Source organism: Papio anubis, chromosome 7 (genome assembly GCF_008728515.1).
Source record: "Papio anubis isolate 15944 chromosome 7, Panubis1.0, whole genome shotgun sequence".
Classification (NCBI taxonomy): Eukaryota; Metazoa; Chordata; class Mammalia; order Primates; family Cercopithecidae; genus Papio; species Papio anubis.
Genome location: NC_044982.1, coordinates 145,508,442 through 145,525,464, shown reverse-complemented (window position 1 = coordinate 145,525,464; position 17,023 = coordinate 145,508,442). Strand labels below are relative to the sequence as shown.

At 54.7% G+C, this 17,023-nt stretch overlaps 2 protein-coding genes across 7 annotated transcripts in view; both read right to left on the bottom strand.

The window, feature by feature from the left end:
- Positions 1-13: 13 nt before the first annotated feature.
- LTK (leukocyte receptor tyrosine kinase) lies at positions 14-11,162 on the bottom strand. Its single transcript, XM_031668815.1, has 20 exons — positions 10,066-11,162; positions 9,376-9,519; positions 9,106-9,277; positions 8,530-8,680; positions 8,231-8,377; positions 7,851-8,007; positions 7,592-7,774; positions 5,419-5,517; positions 4,461-4,613; positions 3,954-4,049; positions 3,487-3,682; positions 2,285-2,375; positions 2,084-2,148; positions 1,772-1,901; positions 1,581-1,678; positions 1,346-1,438; positions 1,146-1,247; positions 885-1,019; positions 721-811; positions 14-624 (listed from the first exon to the last, which is right to left on the bottom strand). Exons 1-20 carry the CDS (start codon positions 10,106-10,108, stop codon positions 376-378), a joined length of 2,595 nt encoding a protein of 864 aa, XP_031524675.1. The 5' UTR covers positions 10,109-11,162; the 3' UTR covers positions 14-375.
- A 1,907-nt stretch (positions 11,163-13,069) lies between these two features.
- Positions 13,070-17,023, bottom strand: part of RPAP1 (RNA polymerase II associated protein 1) — a 28,293-nt gene continuing 24,339 nt past the window's right edge. For all 6 annotated transcript variants that reach the window (XM_021940433.2, XM_031668814.1, XM_021940436.2 and 3 more), the window contains 4 exons: positions 16,023-16,779; positions 13,866-14,042; positions 13,690-13,749; positions 13,070-13,583 (listed from right to left, as the gene is read on the bottom strand). In XM_021940433.2, the coding sequence (XP_021796125.2) occupies positions 13,434-13,583; positions 13,690-13,749; positions 13,866-14,042; positions 16,023-16,779 (1,144 nt within the window). In that variant the 3' untranslated portion in view covers positions 13,070-13,433. The remainder of the gene's footprint in view (positions 13,584-13,689; positions 13,750-13,865; positions 14,043-16,022; positions 16,780-17,023) is intronic.

Below are 17,023 nucleotides of genomic sequence, written 5' to 3'. Positions count from 1 at the left end.
GCATCCACTCAGATCGCTGGAAGATGAGAAGCGCTTTTTATTAGAAGCATCTGCAGGGTGGGGTTCTGCCCAGATGAAGGATGCTCATAGTAGGAGGGCAATCCAGTGCTCCCCATGGACACCTGGGGTGTGTGTAAGGTGGCCTCTGGCCCAAAGATCAAAAGCTGGAAGTGGCTGGGCCTTTCCCTGGGAGGCCTGGGCTGGTTTCCAGCATGGCATGTGCAGTGCTGCCAGGCCAGCTCCGAGACAGGCCCAGACACAGAGCACACACTGCAGGGAAAAGGGGCCGCTGGCATAACAGGCCACCTAGGAGCCTGAGGAGTACAGGGAGGGACCCTCAGTGCCTCAGTCCTCACCCTCAGGGCTCCTTGGGGCTCAGGAGCGATAGGTGGGATTCCAGAGGTTCTGAGGTTGGAGGCCCCTGGATTTGAGGGGCTTGAGGCCAGAGGAAAGCCAGGGGCCAAGAGGGCTACCTCCCCAACTTTTCAACTTCCCTGGACTCAGTTCCTGGGGCTGTGGGGGTCTTAGGCACGCCAAAGATCTGTTCCCCAGCCCAGAAGCCCCTTCCTCCTCTGGGGTGGGCCCCAGCTCCATTGGCAGGGGTGAATTCAGTACATCAGGGTCCTGTAATGGAAGAGTCAGGCAGCACCGGGCATAGAGTTTTCTGGCCCCGCCTCCTGACCCACAAGACCAGGATGTCAGATTAGGTCAGGGGCACACCTGAGTGCAGTACTGAAGACGCTCCAAGATGCTGGCAAAGCTGGGGCGGAGCTCAGGCTCGTGCTGCCAACACTGGGTCATGATGCGGTACCTGGGGAGAGGCAAGAGTTCATGCCCACCCATGGCTGTGAAGGACCTCCCTTCCCAGGCAGCACTCAACTCACACAGGCCCTGGGCAGCCCCTAGGAGGGTCCATCCGGCCCCCTGCAACGACGAAGTCCAGCACCTCCTGGTTGGTGCGCCCAGGATAGGGCATGTAGCCCAGTGAGAAGATCTCCCAGAGAAGCACCCCAAAAGACCTGCATCACAAGGGGGGGAACCAAGTGAGACCCATCAGGTGCAGCCTCCCCTCACATGAGGTGGCTGGAAAGGACAGGATTAGCCTCAGGGGAGGGGAACAGAGGAGAAGGGGAGGGTATTATCACCAGGAATCTGTCTTGGATGTGAAGATGCCCTCCAGGAAGGCCTCTGGGGGCATCCACTTGACTGGGAGCAAGGCCCGGTCCCCCCTGCGGTAATAACTGGCCCTACAGGAGGGAGGAGGTGAATGATGAGTTGTTTACCACCAAGGTGCAGGCAAAACCCCCTTGGAGCAAGAGCCTTCCCACCTCCCCAAGTTCCACACCGGTAGATATCTCGTGCCATCCCGAAGTCCCCAATCTTGGCCACACGGCTGGGCCCAGTGCAGCTCAGCAGGCAGTTCCGCGCAGCAATATCCCTACAGAGTAGGCAAAACAATCACTGCCAGAATTCAGAAGTTCTTGCTCTTCCTGATCTATTTCCTTAAAAGCTGTGTGGAAGGGCTGTTCCTTGGGGAGGGAGTGGGGATGGGGGTCCCCTGAGCCAGGACTGCTCCTAACCTGTGGATGAAGTGATTTTCCTCCAGGTAGTGGCAGCCCTGGGCTATGTCCTGGGCCAGTTGCAGCAGATCCCGCATGACCAGAGGTGATGGCTGGTCCTGGGTCAGGCAGAGGGACATCAGTCCATGCAGGTCTCAGACACATGGACAGGGTCTTTAGAGGGGCCTGGGGGGCTGAGACAAGGGTCTCACCAGGTGTGGACGACTGTGCCTCAGGAAACTCTTCATGTCCCCTCCAGACATCAGTTCCAGCAGAATGAGGCGAGGGGTGGCCCTCAGGCTGAGCCCCACACACCGCACAATGTTCTGATGGCTGAACTTGCTGAGTGGGGTGGTGGACATACCCCGTCACCAGCAGGGAGATGGAAACTATGTTCTAGGCTCCACAAAGCTGGAAAGGCCCTCTGTGTCCCCTGACTTGCTACCTCAGCCTCAGGGTGAAGAGAAGCTGCTCCTGAGCCTTCCCTTCCCGCCTTCCAGCCCTGCCCCTGGTCCCGCATGCACCTGATGATGAGTGCCTCCATGAGGAAATCCAGCTCATCCTGAGGAGAGCAGAGTTCTGGCAGGGTCTGGGGAGGAAAAGGGCACAGTTTCTGAGTTGCCCTGGACACATCGGGAGGGGGGTTAACCCTAGCTGTAGTCATTGTCCTTCCCTTCAGGGTGTTCCACTCTTCTACCCCCAGCCAGAAGTCCCAATCCTCTCACCTTGATAGCCACCTGCAGGGGACTGGAGTCCCCAGGAAGGCCAATTACCAGTCCCTCATACACCTCCCCAAAGGCACCATGGCCCAGGGCTCTGCAGGAAGACAGGTTGGAAGGGAGTGGGCAGGCAGCCTGGAGAAGAGCCCTAGAGAGTCTAGTATCCCCTTTACCTCCCCTGCCCCTGCCATATGCCCAGCTGACCCTATATAGACTCTCTCCATACCATGGCATGTCCCCAAGTAGAAGCCCTGCAAGGGTGATGCTGACTGGCATAGAGCCAGGGCAAAAGAGAGGGCAGGTGCGGGTCAGAGTCAAGGTGAGAGTGCATGATGAGGACTTCCCTGGTGTCCCTGCAGATGCCCTGGGAGGGAGGCGATCCCTGGGCTCCAAGAGTCATATTCTCTCTCTCTTTTTTTTTTTTTTTAAGACAAAGTCTCGCTCTGTCACCCAGGCTGGAGTGCAATGGTGCAATCTCGGGTCACTACAACCTCTGCCTCCCGGGTTCAAGTGATTCTCCTGCCTCAGCCTCCTGAGTAGCTGGGATTACAGGCACGTGCCACCACGCCTGGCTAATTTTTGTGTTTTTAGTAGAGACAGGGTTTCACTATGTTGGCCAGGCTGATATCGAACTCATGACCTCAGGTGATCCGCCTGCCTTGGCCTCCCGAAGTGCTGAGATTACAGGCGTGAGATCATATTTTTTTTTATTGAGACAGAGTCTCACTCTGTCACCCTGGCTGGAGTGCAATGGTGCGATCTCGGCTCACCACGGCTCACCACAACCTCCGCCTCCCGGGTTAAGGCGACTCTCTTGCCTCAGCCTCCCACGTAGCTGGGATTACAGGCATGCACCACCCCGCCCAGATAATTTTGTATTTTTAGTAGAGATGGGGTTTCTCCATGTTGGTCAGGCTGGTCTCAAACCCCCGACCTCAGGTGACCTGCCCGCCTCGACCTCCCAAAGTGTTGGGATTATAGGCGTGAGCCACCGCGCCCAGCTGCGAGATCATATTCTAAGAACTGGGACGGAGAGGTGACTTTGAGCAAGTTCCTTGCCCTTCTGGAGCTTCTCACGGCCTCCCTCTCCCGTACGCAAGGGATGTGGGCCAGATTTTTTCTGGGATTTATAATTCACTACAGCAGGGAGAGAATCAGAGGTGGGGATTCAGACTGCATAGGTTCTCAGGAAGAGGCAGAAGACTCACCTCAGCAGAGTAACATTGGCTGGGGAAACCTCGGTGACACCTGGGGGCAGAGGCCAGGACTGGGCCGGGCCAAGCCCCACCTGGCAGTAATAGGGATTGGGGGCCGTCCTGATGGCAGAGGTTCGAAGCTTGCTCAGCTCAAGCTCAGGGCTCGGCAGCCTCGTCTCCCGCAGGCCCTGCCACTTCTTCTGCTTCACTGGGGGTGGGGAGAATAACGGCACACCCTCTGCCTGCCCATCAGGTCTCCCTCCCCCACCTGCCCAGGACACCCCTCCAGGTGCTCATTCTGGTAAACGTTTTCCCCAGGCCTCCCCAGCTCCCTCCTATCTCAGAGTCCCACAGGAGTCTACCACTGCTCTGCTGCGGTGAGTGGTCGTGAAGTCAGCCCCGGGACCCCACAGAAGCCCACCCCAGCTCATTGGAGAGGAGCAGCCTTGAATCAGCTGTGCCTGCTAGATGCTTCGTACCCAGAATCAGGACCCCACACACCATAAAGAGGCTCAGTGTTGAGGTTGCCACCACAGCCACCATCAGAACCAGAGGGCCTGGGGGGTTGGGCAGGTCTAGGGAGAAAGAGAGACACCTCCAGTGGGAAGGTCTTCTCTGTTCCTCTACCCTCAAGTTTTACCCACGCTTCAAGACTCAGCTCAAGTGTTAATTTTTCCATGAAGCCTTCCCCCATTATCCTGGGCAAAAGCAACCTCTCCCTCTTGAACACCCCTAAGGCACTTTATACCTCCCACAACAATCGTCACTTGAGATATACATTTACATAGCTATATCTAAACAGCCTCCCACACTGGACGACATGCCTCTGAAAGGCACTGTGCACCCATGAATCTCCAGTCCCCTGCCCAGCACCCACCACAGGGCCTGGCACGCAGCAAATCTCTATACCATCTTTCCCAGTGGCCTACTGCTCCTCCCAGTCTGTGACCCCAGGAGTCCAGACCTTGGGCAAAGGTAGGACATACCCATGCAGGTGACGTTATCCACAGCTAGCTCCATGCCTTCTGGGCACAGGCACTCAGCCAACTGGAGCTCTGCCTGCCATTGGCAGTCTTTCAAAGGGCAGTGACTGCAGTTGAGGTGCCTTCGGATTTCTACCTCTCCGTGGTTCTCGGTGACTGTGAGTAAAAGAACTGATATGGTATGGTGTGGTGGGGTTGGGGCTGGGATATATTAAATGCATGCCTTTGGCTGGGTATGGGGGCACACGCCTACAATCACTGCACTTTGGGAGGCCGAGGTGGGCGCATCACCAGAGGTCAGGAGTTCAAGACCAGCCTGGCCAACCCCGCCTCTGCTAAAAATACAAAAATTAGCCGGGTGTGGTGGCGCATGCCTGCAATCCCAGCTACTCCAGAGACTGAGGCTGCAGAATCACTTGAACCTGGGAGGCGGAGGTTGCAGTGACCCAAGCTCGCACCACTGCACTCCAGCCTGGGTGATAGAGTAAGACTCTGTCTCAAAAATAAAAATAAATAAATAAATAAATAAATAAATACATGCCTTTTCCAGCCACATGGTTAATTCTTGTCCAGGACTTTAGAGCAAAGAGCAGCACCAAGCTTACAAGGGCGGTGAGAGAAGCTGGGGGACTTCTGTCAAGCCTGTACACGCCCAGGTATTTGAAGTGAATTCACAGCAAGGGGGTACTTGACAAACACACAGCATGCCCTGCATTGGCATCCAGCACAACTGACAGCCCACTTTTCTTTTTTTTAAGACAGAGTTTTGCTCTTATCGCCCAGGCTGGAGTGCAATGGCACGATGACAGCCCACTTTTCAAATGACCCTGTGCTATGCAAGAATCCTGTGCTATGAAAGGTTATTCACGGTGCAGATGGCTCTTCAGTGCAGTGCAGGAGTGGGCTCAGGGATTGAGGAAGAAGTCCAGGCCAGGCTAAGAGGTGGGGTTGGGGCCAATACCTGCCAGAGGCTGCAGATAGAGCTCGCTGCTGGGGTGTATGAAGGATACTCCATCTTCCCCATCAGCCCAGAGGTTGTCAGTCTCTGAAGCATCACCCCCTGGAAGTGGAGAGTGATGGAGGGTTTGACTGCAAAAATGGGGGATGGGGAAGAAGCTGGAATCTCCCAGTGGAAATCCCAGTGTGGCCTTCTCTTCTCCAGCATCATGATGCAAGTGCTGTCTGTTCACAAGTGGGAGTGAAGGAGGTGAGGAGGGGGTAATCAGCTGGAGACTGAAGGCCTAGCTTAGGCTGGCTGTGACGCTTGACGCCTCCTGCCTGTCTGAACCCCTCCTGTCCCATGTCCTCACAGTCCCTTTCTGTGGGAATATAGATGATGTGCGTACGTATGAACAGAACAGCCCGGACAGGCACAAAGGCATTTACACTAGTCATTTCCAGACTTGAGGACTGATCAAAACACAGATGACTGGGACTATCCCCTAGAGTTTCTGATTCAGTATGTTAGAGAAGGGCTGAGAATTCGCATTTCTTTTTAAAAATTAATTTTTAATGAAAAATAAAAATTCAGGGCCAGGTGCAGTGGCTCACGCCTGTAATCCCAGCACTTTGGGAGGCTGACAGGGGTGGATCATGAGGTCAGGAGACCAAGACCAGCCTGACCAACATGGTGAAACCCCATCTCTACTAAAAATACAAAAATTAGCCGGGCACGGTGGTGCATGCCTGTAATCCCAGCTACTCAGGAGGTTGAGGCAGGAGAATTGCTTGAACCCAGGAGGCAGAGGTTGCAGTGAGCCAAGACTCTACCACTGCACTCCAGCCTGGGTGACAGAGCCAGACTCCGTCTCAAAAAAAAAATTCATATATTTATTGTATACAACATGATGTTTTGAAATATGTAAACATTGTGCAATGGCTAATTCAAACCAACATATGCACTATCTCACATACTTATTTTCTGTGGTAAAAACACCTATAATCTACTCTCTTACCAATTTTCTTTTCCTTTTTTTTTTTTTTTTTTTTTTTCTGAGACAGAGTTTTTTTTTGTCCCCCAGGGTGGAGTTTTGTGGCGCGATCTTGGCTCACTGCAACCTCCACCTCTCGGGCTCAAGCAAGCTTCCTGTCTCAGCCTCCCGAGTAGCTGGGACTACAGGCATACGCCACTATGCCCGGCTAATTTTTGTATTTTTAGTACAGACAGGGGTTTCACCATATTGGCCAGGCAGGTCTCGAACTCCTGACCTAAAGATTCACCCGCCTCCGCCTCCCAGAGTGTTGGGATTACAGGTGTGAGCCACCGCACCCGGCCTCTCTTAGCAATTTTCAAGAATACATCATCATTAACTACAGCCACCATGTAGTACAGTAGATTCTGGAAGGTATTCCTCCTATCTAACTGCCATTTTGCATTTTTTTGACCAGCATCTCCCTAACCTTCCCCCAACTCCCAGGATAATTTGCATTTTTTTTTTTTTTTTTTAATTTTTGAGACAGAATTTCCCTCTTGTCGCCCAGGCTGAAGTGCAGTGGAGTTCTCAGCTCACTGCAACTTCTGCCTCCCAGGTTTAAGTGATTCTCCTGCCTCAGCCTCCAGAGTAGCTGGGATTACAGGCTCCCGCCACCATGCCGGGCTAATTTTTGTATTTTTAGTAGAGACAGGGTTTCACCAGGTTGCCAGACTGGTCTTGAGCTGGTGACCTCAGGTGATCCACCTGCCTTGGCCTCCCAGAGTGCTGGGATTACAGGCGTGAGCCACCAGGCCCAGCCGATAATTTGCATTTCGAACAACTTAGGTTGTGTGGATATTACTGGTTCCTGGACCACACTTTGAGGACCACTGACTTAACCCAATCCTGCCTTTCTGCCCTCCTGCTCAGCTTGCTCACTTGGCCAGCTCTAAATTCTGACGACTGCTACAGAACAAGGCAGGGACCTGCTGTGATGGGTAATATCCTGGATTGAATGGAAATATAGGGAGTCTTGTCTGCATGCTGATTTGCAATATATTTGACCTTCTTTTCTAAGAGCTCCTGCTTTGCCTGGAGCTGCTGAGAAGGGCTTAATGCCTCTCCCACACTTATCCTCCTGAGGGCTCCGGCCTGTACTGAGTTTCTAACATCACCTCACCCTCGGGCCTGCTCAGGTGCCCTCTCCAACGGTGCACCTACCCCGATAGCCGCCGCCGCCTCCGCCCGCAGTGCAGGCCCCGCCGCCGCCCCCGAAGCCGCCGGCCGCGGCCCAACCAAGGGTCGCCCAAGCCTCGGAGCAGCCCTGGCCGCCCTCCGCCCCCTCCTGCAGTGAGCGGCCGGCCTGCGGAGAGGGAGCCCGCGACGTCCAGCCGCCCCCACCACCTGCAGAGTGACAGCAGGAAGGTTGGCAGCCACACTGGGAGCACGCCCGCCTCTCCCCACAGCCCCGCGCTCTCACCTGCCGCCCCGCCTGTCCCGCCGCTTCCGGGCGCCTCCGAGCGGTTCTCCAGTTTCTCGGGGGCGGCCTGAGTCCGGCCTCGGTCCCGCGGCCTCAGGTAGGCCCGACCGCCGCCTCCGGCCGCCACCAGCAGCGGTTCCAGCTCTCCGGCGCGCACCTGTGGGACCAGCGGCGTGTTCCAGGACGCGCCCTCCAGCCGTCCAGGGGCACTGCCACTGAGCGAGGGCTCCCGCCCCGGAGGCCCGGATAAGGGCAGGGGCCCCCAGCCCAGCCCAGCTCAGGTATAGGGGGACCCCAACGGACGGACGGAGCGCGGGTGCGTGCGCGCCCCTGGGGAGAGGAGTAGGACCCCCACGCTGAGCGCTGAAGGGAGCACGTACCCGGAAAACGTAGGTGGCGCCCCCGCCACCCCCGCCACCTCCCGCCCAGCGCCGCGACCCTGGGACCTCTTCGCTCCCATCCATCGCCGCGTGCTCTTCAACGGCTCGAGACTCCCCGAGGCAGACGAGCTGGCTCTCCGGGCTACCCTGCGGGCAGCGGGGGCGGGAATCGGCGGGGCCCGGGAGCCTCCCCTCGCTGTGCTGGTGACCCGGCACCGAGGAAAGCGCGCTCCCCAGGCCCCCAGGCAGCCCTCGCCCCGCGGCGCCGGCGCCGCCCCATCCCCACTGGCTGCGCTCACTCCGGGACAGGCGTCCTCTCCCTGCTGCCCCACCAGGATGTACAGCGACTCCCCGAGACCGAGGGAGAAGATTGCTGAGACGAAGACGCCATGCGCCCGCGACAGGTGGTTCTTGGCGCCTTTGCCGCCCGCGGCTCCGTAGGCTGAGATCCTGTGGGGAGCGGTCGGTGAGTCCCCAGCCCTCGGTGCTAACAGAAGTTGGCAACAGAGAAGGCTCCAGAATTATTTTTTATCTGAGGGACTTGGAGGCTGCAATCGACTCTGACGGGATGGGAAAGGCAGGTTTGCACACCAAAAGTTCAGATATTACACTTATTTCAGGAGGGTTCGTGGAAATGTGGGGAGGCTCAAGTACCCCTTGGCGCCGCCCTGGTTGGGGGCCTTCCGCTCGGTGTAAGAGGGTCCGGGTCAGGGCTAACTCGGTGGCAACTATTGCCACCTTGAAGGGCACTCAAGGTGGACCTTTCTGCGGAATACTTCGAGACACAAGGCGGTGCGCAAGTGGCCTTCGTTCCCCTGACGGTGAAACCTCCAACTAGCAGGTCACTGCCCACCCTACCCCCTCCCCGCACTTACAGATACTGGCCAGGGCCCGGCACGTGCCACAGCTGCACGCCTCTCAGCTGCCCGGCGGCCCCCACGGTCACCACCACGCTGGTCCCCGCGTAGGCCCCATCACATTGTGTCTGTGTGGGCCCATGCCGGCCGCTGGCCCCGCAGGTAGAAAACAGCCAGGACCCCTCGGTGCCTGAGAGCAAGGAGTGAGGCAAGGGTCGTCGAGCCCCTGGCTGGGCCAGAGGGGTCTGGTGTGGTGAGCGGAAGAGGAAGGAGGCGCCTAAAGCTCACCCGGAGAATTCAGCTGGGAGGCTGGCTCCAAGATGCTAGGCGGGGCGCTGACTTTCGGGTCCTGGGGGCCGGGACTTGCCAGCGGCAGGGGCGAGGACGGCTGAAAAGGCTCCTGGGACCCCGGGCTAGAGCAGAGAATGGCGCCTGAAAGGTGTTGGGAGAGGCGCAGGACATTAAGGCGGGTGGAAATAGGAAATAAAAGAAAGAGAGAACCCCGCAACAGTTGCCCTTGCGGTCGCGGCCACACCCCTCACCCTGCCCAGCCCCCCTCTCAGCCTGGAAGCCACTACCCGACTCCGGTCGCAGAAGCCCCGCGGGTGCTCGCTGATAGCTCTACCAGTTTCTCTCCTCGACCGCCCTTCCCAGAGAATAACTTAGGGGCTGCACTGAATTTGGTCCTGCAGCCTCTCCAATACTCTCCTCGACTTAGATTGGTTGCCCCGCCCCAAGGCGGTGCTGAGACCCCAAAGAATGTTCCTCCTTCCCAAGCTGCGTGATCCAGACTCTGGGATTCGCACTACTTGGCACTTCTCCGCCCGCACTCCAGAAGCACGGACCGGAGAAATGTGGTTGTGAGAGTTCGAGGCCTCTGGAGGAACCACCGACACCTGGCCTGTTGCGACCGGCCACCCACAAGCCTAGGAAGGTGCCTTTGGCTGGACGGTCCCCTGACCGCCAGACAGCACTTACCCACAGCTCCGAACCACACCAGCAGCCGGCCCCAGCGTCCCATCCCTGTTAGGTCCACCCGGCAACAACAGCCCTTGCGGTCGTGGCCACACCCCTGTCAACCTGAAGTTGACAGCTCACTTGGCCACCGCAGCCCTGGCCGCCACTTACAGGGGTGTGCTGCGGCCGGCGAGACACTCCCCGGACCTAAAGCCGGCCTGGCCACGCCCACCTCAGACCCCAGGACGCCAGAGGAGGAAAGGGAGGGGCGTGTGGGCAGCGAGGTCCCTACGCTTCCGGGAGGAGCCTTAAGGAGTCCCCACCCAGGGGCTCTAGTCTCCAGCCGTCAGATGTGCCGCAGCCTGCTGGGAGCTGGGGTAGGTTTGAGGCCGGAGAGGAGGTGCCCCACTCTTAAAGCGGGAGCTACACCTAGGACACCAGGTGGGGGCTTCTAGGTTCCTGAGGACAGGAGCAGCGGAGTGTGCACTTCATTTGTGGTAGTGGTGGTGGTGGGTGTGTGGCACGCGTCACCACACGTAGGAAGTACTCTCTAAACTGCCCCAAGTAAGGCCTCATCACCTGCCATTACTTGTGCCTTTCAGTGGTGCCTTTGTGACTGCAAGGCTGAACCTCCCTGCTACCCCCAGAAACCTGGATCTCTGTGTTTGCCTAATATAATTCCGTTGCCCGTGTTACCCCTGTGCACAGCTTTCACTGTGATGGGGTAAAAGACTGGACCAGACGTTAGAAGATCTGAGTGCTTTTAGTAGCACTGAAGGACGATAAATGATAGGTAGACAGATCGATCGATCGATTGATCTTGAGCACTAGTACTAGCACCTCTGGTAAATGGGTGATGTAGCACAGGCCACAATTGCTCTGAGAGTTTCCCCACCACCTGCAAAATCATATGAAGGGAAATTGCTCTGTAAGCTACAAGGTACCCTACAAATGTGGGAGCCACTCCCTTCAGGTAGTTTTGTGTCTTGAGTCTTCGATCATTTGCTTAAAATTCTAACTTGAGGGCCGGGTGCAGTGGTTCATGCCTATAATCCTAGCACTTTGGGAGGCGAAGGCAGGCAGATCACCTGAGGTCAGAAGTTTAAGACTAGATAGACCAACATGGCAAAACCCCATCTCTACTAAAAATACAAAATTAGCCAGGCGTGGTAGTGCACGCCTGTAATCCCAGCTACTCGGGAGGCTGAGGCAGAGAATTGCTTGAACCCGGAAGGCGGAGGTTGCAGTGAGCCAAGATTGCACCACTGCACTCCAGCCTGGGCGACACAGTGAGACTCCGTCTCAAAAAAACAAACAAAAAACAAAAAAAACCTCCTGGTCTCTATTCCCTAGTTATCACTATGAGATCACAGAATTTACCTTGCAAGGCCTCTTTAGGCCACTGCTCTTCAAATTGTGGTTGTGTAGTTGGTTCTGAATATCAGCATCAGTATCACCTGGGAACTTGTTAGAAATGCAGATTCTTGGGTTTCACCCCAGACGTACTGAATCAGCAGCTTCTGGTGGTAAGGCCCAGTCATCCTTTTTAAAATACCATCCAGGTGATTTTTGTCACAAAGTTTGAGAATCATTGGTATTTGCTGATACAGTAGTTGCTTAATAAAACCTATTGGGGCCGTGCGCCGTGGCTCACGTTTGTAATCCCAGCACTTTGGGAGGCCGAGGTAGGCGTACTGCCTGAGCTCAGGAGTCCGAGACCACCCTGGGCAACATGGCAAAACCCTGCCTCTAATAAAAATACAAAAATTTAGCTGCGCGTGGTGGTGTGCGCCTGTAGTCCCTGCTACTTCAGAGGCTGAGGCATGAAAATCGCTTGAGCCCGGGAAACAGAGGTTGCAGTGAGCCAAGATCATGCCACTGCACTCTGGCTTGGGCTAGAGTGAGACTCTGTCTCAAAAAAAAAAACAAAACAAAAAAAAACGCTGGGCCAGTGGCTCATGCCTGTAATACCAGCACTTTTGGAGGCTGAGGTGGGTGGATCACGAGGTCAGGAGTTCAAGACCAGCCTGTCCAACATGGCGAAACCCCATCTCTACTAAAAATACAAAAATTATCTGGACGTGGTGGCACGTGCCTTTAATCCCAGCTACTTGGGAGGCTGAGGCAGGAGACTGGCTTGAACTAGGGAGGCAGAGGTTGTGGTGAGCTGAGATTACCCCACTGCACATCAGCCTGCATGACAGAGCAAGACTCTGTGTCAAAAAAAAAAAAAAAACAAACCCAAAAAATCTATTGGATAATTCTGTGTTCAGCAGCTCCATTTATGAAGACTGGGTTCTCTCTACCTACTGACAGGGCTAAGCCTTGGCATACTGTTCTCTGATTACCTGCAAACACAGTAAGTAATTCCACACAGCAAAAGACAGTCTAAGAAAGCCTAAGTTTTAGAATTCAGACAAAAGAACAATGTAGAAACTACCAAAATAGGCCAGGTGTAGTGGCTCACGCCTGTAATCTTAGCACTTTGGGAGTCCGAGGTGGGTGGACTGCTTGAGCTCAGGAATTCAAGACCAACCTGGGCAACATGGTGAAACCCTGTCTCTACAAATACAAAATATTAGCCAGGCATGGTGGTACTTGCCTGTGGTCCCAGCCACTCAGGAGGCAGAGGTGGGAGAATGGCTTGAGCCCAGGAGGTCGAGGCTGCAGTGAGCTATGATCATGCCACTGCACTCCAGCCTGGGTGACAGAGTAAGACCCTGTCTCAGAAATAAATAGACAGACAGACAGACATGGCATCTCACTATGTTGGCCAGGCTGGAATTGAATTCCTGGAATCAAGTGATCATCCTGCCTCAGCCTCCCAAGTAGTTGGGACTACAGGTGTTCACTACTGTGCCTGGCAGGTCCCATATTCTTGCTGTCTCCAGATGTGGACAAAGTTTTTACCTCCCACTTATGATTCTTCCCCATCTCTCTCACAGCAGTCCTGCTCCTCACCTGGGATAACCCACCCCCACATACTAACCCTGAACTAACATGGCTGAAATCAGTCCAAATCAGATTTCCGGGAGATAAAAAACATTTTAATGTACAACTATAGCATTCATATACCTTAGCCCGGGGCAGGGGTTGGGAGTTAGGTAAGAAGGGATGCATTTAGTTTGCCCTGTCCCCAAAGAGGGGGTAAATAGCTAAGCCGCTCTTCACTCCCAGCACAGACCTTCAGAAGCCCCAGGTATCAGGATGTAATGGTAGGGCTCATTCTGCTCCAAAACAGCTCAAACCACCTGCTCCCAGGAAGGCAAGCTTTCTGCTCCTTGGTCTTCTGCCTGCCATTAGGACACAATGTCCTTTGTCTGGCCAGGCATCTGTTGAAAGGCTGGATACAGGACAATGTACCCATCTTTCCATCTATAGCAACTATCCTAGGTCTCTGATACCCCATTTTGGAGCACCGTTGAAGTCAGTCTCTGGAGGTAGTGCTGACGCAGAGGGGGCAACTGAGAATAGAGCTCAAAGCCCTCTGGGAGTGTGGAATTGGGAAGCTTATAGTGGAGGAGGTGCTGCCGGAGACCCTGCAGAGAGGAAAGAAACCTTATGAAGTAGGTAATGAGATCCTGTTGTGGTCTCTGTCCCCTAAGATCCTCTAATATCCCACCCTCCTAATGGCCCTGACCCTACCTCATCTGCCAGCAGCCACGTTTTCTGCAGCATACTCCTGCGGGCAGCTTTTACCTCATCCTAGAAGCAGAACAGGGAGAGGTGGCACTGAGCGGAGGGCTGGTACCAACCACCTCTCCCCCAGCTGGCCCAGAGGCAGCTCTCTTCCTTCCTCTGAAGATGGAGATGTAACTTACTGAGCTCTGTGGGTCCTGAGAGAAGATGAAGCTATTGACATGAGCTACAGCCACAGCATAGAGCACGGGGCACCAATGTGGACGGAGCGCACCAGTAGCCAGGGTCCGGAAGTAGAGCTGAAGGAGGGCCAGGTTGTCTTCGGGAGGCACTGTGTAACACTCCAGGGACACAGGCAACTGTGACAGGGGAAAGGATGTGTTGAGGGGGAGGGTAGTAATGTATATACATCCACAAGGTGCATGGATAATAATCACATGAAACCAAATCATGAGGGCAGAGATCAGGTCCTAGACAGACATCTGTCCTTCTTCTAGCACAAGGATCAGGGTTAAAGACTACAGAGCAGATGTCGGGGAAAACTGGGAACTGAGAAGCAGCCATTAAAAAGAATGAAATTGGCCATGTGTGGTGGGCCATGCCTGCAATCCCAGCACTTTGGGAGGCTGAGGCAGGCCGATCACATGAAGTTAGGAGTTCAAGACCAGCCTGGCCAACATGGTGAAATGCCATCTCTACTGAAAATCCAAAAGTTAGCTGGGCATGATGGCGGATGCTTGTAGTCCCAGCTACTTCGGAGGCTGAGGCAGGGGAATCACTTGAACCCGGGGGTATAGGTTGCAGTGAGCCGAGATCGTGTCACTGCACTCCAGCCTGGGTGACACAGCGCGAGACTCCATAAAAAAAAAAAAAAAAAAAAAAAAACGAAATCTTAAAAACAAAACATAACAACTTTTTTTTCTTTTAAATAGAGTCTCGTACTATTTCCAAGTCTGGAATGCAGTGGTGTGATCATAGCTCACTGGCAGCCTCAGCCTCCTGAGTTCAAGTGATCCTCCTGTCTCAGGCTCCTGGGTAACCAGGTCTATGGGCAAGTCACCAGGCCTGGCTAATTTTCAAGTAACTTTTTATAGAGATGGTGTCTAGCTATGTTGCCCAAGCTGGTCTGAAACTCTTGGCTTCAAGCGATCCTCCTGCCTTGGCCTCCCAAAATGTTGGATTACAGGCATAAGCCACCTCACCCAGAAAAAAAAAAAACTTTTTTTTTTTTCTTTTTTGAGACAGTTTCACTCTTGTTGCCCAGGCTGGAGTGCAGTGGCACGATCTGGTCTCACGGCAACCTCCACCTGCTGGGTTCAAGCGATTCTCCTGCCTCAGCCTCCAGAGTAGCTGAGATTACAGGCATGCACCACCACGCCCAGCTAATTTTTTGTATTTTTCTTTAGTAGAGACAGGGTTTTGCCATGTTGGCAAGGCTGGTCTCGAACTCAACCTCAGATGATCTGCCCATCTCGGCCTCCCAGAGTGCTGGGATATATATTTAAGTCCTTAGCCTGATATTTGAGGCTCTCTCAGACTTTACTTATTTTTAGCCTTAAGTTCCCAACAGAAATCTCTCCTCCTTCCTTCTGCCCTTTGTCATGCTCCTTTTGCTTATGTTGTTCTGCTAGGAATCTCCTGCCTTTCTACCTCTTCACCAATTCAAATTCTACCCAACCTAGAGTGCCTGGGTCAATCCCCACTTCTTCCACAAAGCCCAATTTGATCTTTCCCTTCTCTGAATCCTGACAACACCTAGCATCTGAATAATTCAGAACTATGCAGGTTTTCAGTAAATCTCTTATCTATATTGTAGCACTGATGAGCAAGGAGCTATGCCTTATTAATAGTAATGAATACCTACCATACGCCAGATACCATGTTAAACCCTTTTCTTTTTTGAGACAGGGTCTTGCTCTGTCACCCAGGCTGGAGTGCAGTGGCGCAGTCTCGGCTCACTGTAGCCTGTGCCTCCCAGGTTCAAGTGATTCTCCTGCCTCAGCCTCCCGAGTAGCTGCGACTACAGGCACCCACAACCACGCCCAGCTAAGTTTTGTATTTTTAGTAGAAATGGGGTTTCACCATGTTGCCCAGGCTGGCCTCAAACTCCTGACCTCAGGTGATCCACCCACCTCGGCTTCCTAAAGTGATGCAATTACAGGTGTGAGCCACCACACCCAGCCCACATTAAGCCCTTTTCATTGATTCTCTTAATCCCCTCAAAGCCCCCAAGAGGTAAGATGAGGAAGCTGAGGTCTTCCAAAGCTCCTCAAGGCTCAGGACTGTCCCCGGGGCCCAGTGCAGGGTACCTTGCAGGTCCTGCTGGACTGAAAAAGTACCTGGGTCAGAGGCAGGCTCAGAGCTCGCAAGGCTCCCACGTGTTCCCCAAAGAGAGCAAGGCGCAAGGTGACACTGAACCGACGCTGCAGGGGCAGGAGGACCAGGGCCCCAAAGAGGTGGTCCCCAAAAGAGACAGCCTCAAAATGGTCCAGGAAGTTGGCATAGAGGTCAGGGAAAGACGTCAGGCCAGGGAGTGGGCAGTCCAGGTTGAGGTTTGGCAAGATTTGAGGCTGACAGAGCTGGGCTAGGAGGGCTGCCACCAGATGCTGTACTGGGGACTCTCGGAACAGCTCACTGTCCACCAGGAACACACACATGAGCCGTGCCAGGCGGGCAGCAGGGGGCACAGCCCAGAGGGCCTGGGGGCGCCAGCTCTCTAAAACTAGCACCCACTGCAGGACCCGCATGGCTGTGCCTATGGTGTCCATGGGAGAGAGTCCCGAGGGCGTGTCTGAAGCCCGGTGGTAGAGGTGAATCAGCGGCAGGAAGGGCCAGTCGGTGGGCAGCAGCGGCTCCGTAGGCACAGGCAGTAGCAGGGTTGGGACTCGCTGTAGCTCCCCTCGGTGCAGAGCCTGGGAGGCCAGCAGACTGGCTCGGGCTGGCAAGCAATGAGTCAGGTAGCAGCTGCGGATGCTGGGGAGGTCCTGGCAGGCCTGAGCTAGCAGAGTCCCTTGCCCACACCAAGGGACCTTGCTGCTTCCTAAAGACAGCTGGTCAGAGAAGTCAGCTGCCTCTGGACCCCCTGATGTTCTTTCCCTGTAATGGGACCCAAAAGCCAAAAATGAGGGCTGGAACCACAGCACCTGGAGGCTGTGCCAGCTCTTTGGGACTTCCTGGAGGCTCCTAGGTCCAGACCTGTGCCTCTCTGCTCCCTTAACAACCTCCCACGCAGTGCTGTGTAGCAGTTAAGAGGATGCACGCTAGAGCTAGCTGCCTAGGTATGAGTTTACATAACTTCTCTGAGCCTCAGTTTCCTCAGAGTAAAATAAGGATAATAATA

Excerpts from the sequence above, each read along its gene's own strand:
- LTK (XM_031668815.1), bottom strand. The coding sequence starts at position 10,108 with ATGGGACGCTGGGGCCGGCTGCTGGTGTGGTTCGGAGCTGTGG. Across the intron at positions 9,278-9,375 it reads CTCCCAGCTGAATTCTCCGG|GCACCGAGGGGTCCTGGCTG; the intron begins GTGAGCTTTAGG and ends CCTTGCTCTCAG. Across the intron at positions 2,149-2,284 it reads CCCTGCAGGTGGCTATCAAG|ACCCTGCCAGAACTCTGCTC; the intron begins GTGAGAGGATTG and ends TTTCCTCCCCAG.